General features: G+C 41.5%; 1 protein-coding gene across 1 annotated transcript in view; it reads left to right on the top strand.

Moving 5' to 3' along the window:
- The window catches only part of LOC115072762 (hepatitis A virus cellular receptor 1 homolog), a gene marked incomplete at its 3' end in the record, with an annotated part of 14,861 nt that overhangs the window by 4,056 nt on the left and 3,130 nt on the right, over nt 1-7,675 (top strand). The window contains exons 4-5 of the mRNA XM_029570548.1: nt 3,134-3,331; nt 7,414-7,469. Coding sequence (XP_029426408.1) covers nt 3,134-3,331; nt 7,414-7,469 — 254 coding nt within the window. The remainder of the gene's footprint in view (nt 1-3,133; nt 3,332-7,413; nt 7,470-7,675) is intronic.

The following is a 7,675-nucleotide window of genomic DNA, read 5'->3' as shown; positions in this document are numbered from 1 at the left end:
CCTTCTTTCTTTCTTTCCCCCCCTTCTCTCTCTTTCTTTTGGAACAGTCTCTTGTAGGTTGACCTCTGATGGCCTTGAACTTCTGATTCTCTTGCCTTCATTTCTCTAGCGCTAAAAATACAGATGTGCACCATCACACCTAGCCTTAAATATTTACTTTTGTGGATCAGAATAACTTTTATTTGCTTGGATAAAGTCCTGAGATTAACCTTACTTCAGGAGCATGGACTAAACCAGGAATCCATCACCTGAAGCAATACTTGGCATAGTCTTGTTGGTCCTAACATAGCATTCACATTTCATTATGAAATGTAGTGGAGAGGTTTCCTTACGCTGAATTTACTTAAAGAGTAGCCTCTTTTCTCTAAGTTTATGTGTCAAAACACCAAAATGCACATTCGTAATGTTTTAAAACACAAATGGAGCTGGAACCTGGGCGCCAGCAAGGCAGGGTGCCGCTGTGCACATGACCCGACTTCAGCCGTCATCAGCAGAGCCAGTTGAGCGCAGGTGCACCTACAGACTGACAGTTCTGCTGCCGCTGCCCCTGCCGTGCCGTGGGTTTTTGAAATGGGTTTCACATCATGTGATGAAAGTTTGCTGTTTTATAAATGATAGTGACTGCATGTGGAAGTGTTTCCCTGTCTGCACATCCACTAGTTCCATCTGAGAAGTTTATGAAACCCTAGCTAAAAAAAACCCCAATCTGAGATCATCACATTTTCCTTGTGATGTGGACATCCTGAATTTCTTCAGCTACTTAATAAAAGGAGTAGGTTCATGAGGATTTCCTGGTTCCTGGTGCTGTTTCCTGATCTCTTTTCACTAAAGGCTTATATTGATAAGAGACCTGTATAAAGACCTGTTTTATTTTTAAAAATCAGAATCTTATTTTGTAGTCACTGAGCTTTGGGCCTTTGTTATTTATTTACTTATTTATTTTTGAGACAAGATCTCATTATGTAGTTCTGGCTGACTTAGAACTCATTCTCTAGACCAGACTGGCCTCAAACTTACAGAGATCAGCCTGTCTCTGGACAGGCGGAATTCAGTGCTGGAATTAACGGTTTGCCACCACTCCCAGATGAATGAAATTGTTAATAGTTGGCTTTTATCAAGCTTAGAAATCCTTTAGCAGGTCATGTTTACATAGCTGCTGTTTAGCTAATCAGTGAGTCCATGTGTGAGCCCGTGACTCTGCCTCATTCTTCACAGCCAATTCTTTACATTTTTCTCCTGTTTTTCACATACTAAGCTTACTCTTCACCTTTGCTAGGACCCACTGAGAGTTTTGTACCCTCCCATCTTGCTGGGGGCAGGGGGCGGGGACGTAGAATATCCCTGAAAAAGGAAAGAAAAACTGAGCTGGTCAGTTCTCACTTCTCTTTGTTCTCATTAGGATTCACTGACCACATTTTTTTTTTTCTATTTCAGATTTTGATATGGTTCAGGGAAGGGTTTAGATTGTGCTTAAGCCTCTGGCTATACAGTAGATTAGAATCAGCACACTATAGCCCAGGATCAGGTCAGATTGTATAACAGACCACTAACTTGGTGTGGTAAAGTTTTATTGGAACACAGCCCCACCCATTCATTGGTATGTGGTCAGTAGTGACTTTCAAACTGATAGACATGGGTAGTTGCTACTGAAAACTGTAGTTTTAGGTTTTAAGCTTAAATTATTTACTGTTTGAACCTTTACATAAAAGGGGGCTGAGGGCTGTTGAGATGGCTCATCTTGGAAAGGTACTTGTCGCCAAGCCAAATGACTTGAGTTCAATCCTAGAACTTTACATGGTGGAAGGAGAGAACAGACTCCTTCAAGTTGTTCTGTGACCTCCACACACAGGCTACAGCACACACGCTCAGGCATACACACAGAAATATATCAATGTGAGGAAAATTTCAAAGATGACTGACTTCTCCTTTGCTAATTGACTTCATTTAATAGGCACACATTTAAAAAAACTCCTTTCAAGGCAGAAATTGACTAGATTCTAAATTACATTGTGTTCCCTAAGGATTTTCAGATCAAGCTCTTCCTGAGGTTTTATTTTATATTTAGTAAAGATTTAAATAAACTACTTATAGGAAACATATGTGTCTGCTGAAAATAAAAGGTGTGGATCCCAGCTCAATACCTTCTCTCACACTGCTCTCTGACTAAACACTATTTTCCTTTATGTCCAGCCTTGGACCTCGGTGAGGCTTTAAGACTCTTAGTAAGCTGTATGGATTCTTCTAGCACTTCTAATCCTGTTGAAATTTAAATAAAATAAGAACATCCTTAATTCAAAAATCTAAACTCTGAAGTGTTCCAAAATCTGAAACTTTTTGAGTACTGACTTATTAATACAAATGGAAAATTTTATAACACAAAATTTTCTTCATGCACAACATTGTCAAAAATACATGGACTTAAATTTAGGCTATGTATATAGAGTGTATGTCTATCAGCTATACATCATTTTAGCTTTAGAGTTTTGTCCCATCTATAAGATATCTATATGCAAGTATTCCAAAATGTTAAACAATATCCAAATTATGAAGCTTCTGGTTCCAAACATTTTTGGATAAACATGTATCAACATGTATTTATTAGAAGATTGTGACCACTTTCTACCCAAATGTGTAAATCTTTTGTGTTGGGCCTTACATGAGAACTGTCATAGAGAGCAACTGGCCTAGTTATCCCTCAGTTGAGATGTAGGGCAGGATGGTGTGTACTCTCAGGACTGTCTGAATTGAAAATCCTGGGCATGGAATGTTGTTTAAATCAGGCACTTACCATTGAGAGGAAGAAAATCAGTCTTAGCCTAGGCTCTGCAAACTTCTATCTCATCAAGTTGCTTAGAGAGATACGTAGATCTAAAACCTGTCATTTAAAATTGTTTCAGTAAAAATATGAGTTCTGTTCTCATATCCAAAGTAGTCAGTGCAGCTGCTTTCTGTTGGGTGAGCATTTCTCCAAAGCCCTCCCCTGTCAGATTGTAGCTGGTCAGTAACAAGGAACAGTTCAGGAGAGATGCTTCTGCCTGGGGACAGCCTCTCGTTGGAGGGACAGGGTGTACAGGAGCCTCTTGTTTCTTCTTTCTTGGCTGATCCTTGCTTTCATGTTGCTTTCTAATTCCAGAAACTTCAACAAGTCCTCTGGCAATACCCACAATGACAATGAGACCCACAACTATAACAAAACCCACAACTGCAGCAAGACCCACAACTATAAGTAAACCCGCAACTACTTCAACAAGAGCCACACAAGCTCCAATGTCAACAAGAGTCTCCACCTCTACTCCTCCAATACTCGTACACACCCAGACCCCCAAACCAGGTAAAACCCATGTGTTTCATGATTTACAGGCCTTCTTGTGAGAGACTGTACATTACACAGGACACTGAGTTGACAGAAGTACAGCCTAGGTGAAGGGTTCCTAAAAGGATTCCAAACACTTGCTTTATGAGGTCTGTGGTCCTCTTCTCTTCATAAATCATATTCACCCTTTGCTGTGTAAGACCATAGAGAGTGAGGACACCCACCACTCTATATCAGGTTGTTGAAGGGATTCACTATTACCGAGACACAGCTGGATCATTGATCTGGGATACTGATGGGGATGATGGGCATCTGGCCTAGCTGGCCACAGCTTTCTTATGGAAAAGTAAGGAACCACAGAGAACAAGGGTTCTGACTCTGATAAGACAGGATAAAGAGACTCTGACCTCATTCAGTCCATTCAAGTTGGGCCCTCCATCTAAGGGAAATATATATACTTTTTGAGACATGGTCTCCCTGTAGCCCCAGCTGGCCTGGAACTCACTATGTAGACCAGGCTGGCCTTGAATGCTGCATGCCTCTGCTTCCTGAGTGCTGGGACTAAAGGTGTATGTCAGCGTACTCAGCTATGAGGGGAATATTTTAATGAAGCTCAACATACACTATTTTCTAAGAAGTAGACAACACATAATATGCTTTATAACATAAATGTGTTTAATTCTCAGGACAACTATGTTTAATATCGTTGTGATTTGACCCTATTTTATAGTGATGGGAACTGACATACAGAGTCTGAACCTTCCTGATGAAAGCTGTAAGGAGACACTTCTCACTTTGTGTTGTCCTATGTTTAGTTCTGAAGGAGAATCACATCCTCATACAAGCTCAAGTGCTAGAGAAACAAGAAAGCAGTGCAGAGCAGAGAGAGGGTGATGCTGGTGTTGGGCTGTTCACACTGTCGTGAACAGGGAATGCAGAAAGACCACTGGGAGGCTCAGGATATCCCGGGTTAGGAGCTCATTTCTAGCCACCACTTGAGCATTTGGAACTTCAGTTTACTCTAAGATGATTTTTGAGGAGGTAAGCATTTAATAACCTTGTAGAAAGATATGTGATCTGTTCTGTATGTGCAGTGAACTTTCTGATGGGGAAAGAAGAGATTTCAGGAAAAGAAAGAGAGGCAAAGCACTATATTAGAGAGTCCCCAGTGGAAGCCTTTTGGTAAGAAATGGAAGATGAGTCATACAATGTAGTTTGAAATCGCTATTTAGAAAGGAATGCCTCGGGGGCTCATCTTAAGAAAAGGAAAAGAGAGTGTCTAGAATGCAAGGGCAGAGTAGAGCAAGGCTGCAACCATCAGCAGGGCCAAGACGCTGTGCAATATTATCTCCTGAAGACACCAGAAATGAAGCTGTCTCTATTCTGCGATGTTCAATGTGTGCATCCCCTGGAAAGATGGAGTATCATCTGGAGCTTGAATAAGGCCTGTGTGAAGACAGTGAGGGGTAGAGAGACTCCCAGGCTGCGAGCCTGCAAAGTGAAATGTCTCTTGTCTTAATAAAGTAGGAGCTTAACTGAGAGTTCTATGTAACATATGCTAATATAGACTTGGCTCATTTGGGAAGAATACAGGAGTCCTGAATGGAAAGTGTGCAATAATTCTGAATATTGATAAAGCTATCCAGAACATTGCTACAAATCTCATTAACTCCTGATAGTGAATGAACTAGAGAGCAGCTCCTTGCCTGAAGGCATCGTCAGATAAATTTTTAAGAGGACTTAGCTTGTCTAGACATGGGTAATCTGAGCTTCATGGGTAATCAGTCCTACTTAGGAAGGCTGGGAAAGGCACTGTGGGATATTGATGGTAATTTTTAATTTAAGCTTTGCTGTCTTTTTTTAGTCAAGATTGCCTGTCTCCTTTCACACTGAAGAACAGTTAGTTCTTGCATTTTTTCACTCTAGTACCTACTGCACCATCTCTACCTCAGACAACAGAACCTTAGTCACTAGCAGACTGCATAGGAACAGCATCCTATACTCCAATAGTTAACTATGCTCTTTTCCTGAACCACTGGATAGATACAGATCTTGATAAAATTGGCATTATTGAGGACACACATTCTGCAATAAGACAGATCTGACATTGTCAGATGACAGGGACAGAGGCACAGCTCTATCCTGGTGACAGGGATGGAGGCACCACTCCATTTGATCCCGGAGACAGCTGGGAAAGATCTTTTTCCTCTTAGGGACCTCCATTTGGGCCAAACGTGGATTTGTTCTTCTTTGAAGAAAATAATTTCAGGGAGAGCCTATATGAAGCAGAGTTGGACATTTATTAAAACATACTTTTAACATAGATCTTTAAGCATGGGGGTTCTTAGAAAGAGAGACTCTCAGGGAAAGAATGAGTCATATGTCAGCCTGAGCATGGACTTGTCCAGGAAGGTTTGCAATTAGGTTTCTTTACAGTGGGTGTATATGTGATTTTGGTGACTCTTAGGTTGCATTTCCAAAGGTTACTAAGCAATACCTCCACTTTCATTAACGTTGTTCTGAGGCATAGTTTACAGTAGGTTAAAAGTTAAACAGTTTTCTTCTGTAACCATAGTTGTAGGTCGATGCATGAGGGGTATTTTTAAGATTCTGAAATGGAAGAAGCATGCTAAAAACTCAAAGATAGGCACCGTTTTATCCCTCAGTAAGCACAGTATTTTTATTGCCTTCGGAATCTTTGTCTACGATATCTGTAGAAGAACACGGATTGCCTAGGTAGGGAATAGTCTTGATCTGTGGTGCCTGAAGCTTCCTCATCTGTCAGGACAGGCAAGGCATCTCCTCAGGACCATAGGCTATCCTCCTTTCCCACACTGCATGCTTCTGTTCTAGTACTGCTCCTGTTTTTCTATCCTGCCTCTGACACTGGATAGCTGGTTGGCTTGTGTAAACACCCGCTTTCTCTGAATTAGTTTCATTATCTGTAAAAAGGATGTAATACCTCTGATTCTGATGTAATACAGAAGTATTCTGTTTGCTAAAGAACTGCTGGCTCAAAGTCAAGGAAACATTGTGGGGGGTCCTTCCCGGCACCCAGCACGATGGGGGCCGAGGAGGGGGAGTGCACTGCCGTCCTAACCCTCTGTTCCCGAGGCACCACCAAGGAGGCAGGGAGTCTTGTCTAGCAGGAGCTCATTTATTATTAAGGCTGAACAATATTTAAAGGCAAAAACCATAAGCATAGCATAGGCGGGGAGGCCGGCATCCAGTCAGCTCAGAGGTCACGTATTAGCATGCAGGCCCTTCTCATAGCATAACTCGGTGTTCACGAGGTGGTCATGCGTCCTTCACTGGCTGAGCTACAAGCAATATTACTTTTTCTTATTGTTGTGTGCCAAGCTGGCTGGCTGGCTCCGCCTTCACCTAAGCTGCTCAGCGCCATCTTATTACTGTACCTCCACAGTACATATAAGTTGAGACACATAAGGTGAGAAGGAGATACCACCTACTTGGATGTCATGATAGATTTCACTCATATTCTGAGGGTAAAATCAATGTAAAGTCCAGTATGTGTAGAGTGGCACTGATCTTTGGATGTGCATGTCATGTGGCCTTTGGGTATTCATCATCCTCAGCTAGCATGAAAATATAGACTAGGCAGGTTCTTAACCTGTTCCACAAATGAACTTCTTTGGTTCCCCTAAATTTATAGAAAAAACCTGATATGTACATGGGTCTTTCCTCAGAAAGAGAAACAAAAAGTCCATTTTCAACCAGGACAAAACTTTAAGATTCACAACTTAGCTGGGTTTGGTAGCCCACGTTTTTATTCCCAGCACTCAGGTGGCAGAGGCCAGTAGATCTCTGTGATTTTTGAGGCCAGCCTAGGCTACATAGCTAGTTCCAGGCAAGTTAGGGCTACATAGTGAGACCCCTGTATCAAAAATAAACTTCTTAGGGTTATTTAGTAAAACGCTTATTACTTAGGCAACCCTGAAAGTGCCTGTAGCATTTGATCCTGTTATTTGACTTTCCATTCATCACCAGAAGACAGTGTAAATATTTTCAGTGTCTTCAGTGAAAAAAATCTAACATAATTATAATTTTTGTAATTATGATGAATTTTCCTTCTTTTTGAGTGGCTTGGAATGGGACTGTGACACGATCTTCAGATGAACCTTGGAACCATCACACTGTAAGCATGTTCTTACTTATTTTATAGGTAGATTCACTTGTGCATCTTCCTGGAAGCAAGCTGCATTTAAAGACTATGATATTAATTTTGTCAGGCGTGGTGGCATACGCCTTTAATCCCAGCACTCAGGAGGCAGAGGCAGGTGGATCTCTGTGAGTTCAAGGCCAGCCTGGTCTACATAGTGAGTTCCAGGACAGCTGGGGCTA

This window comes from Nannospalax galili, unplaced genomic scaffold (genome assembly GCF_000622305.1).
Source record: "Nannospalax galili isolate Female #2095 unplaced genomic scaffold, S.galili_v1.0 scaffold983, whole genome shotgun sequence".
NCBI lineage: Eukaryota > Metazoa > Chordata > Mammalia > Rodentia > Spalacidae > Nannospalax > Nannospalax galili.
The sequence above is the reverse complement of the archived record's forward strand: the minus strand, read 5'-3'. Positions and strand labels throughout refer to the sequence as shown.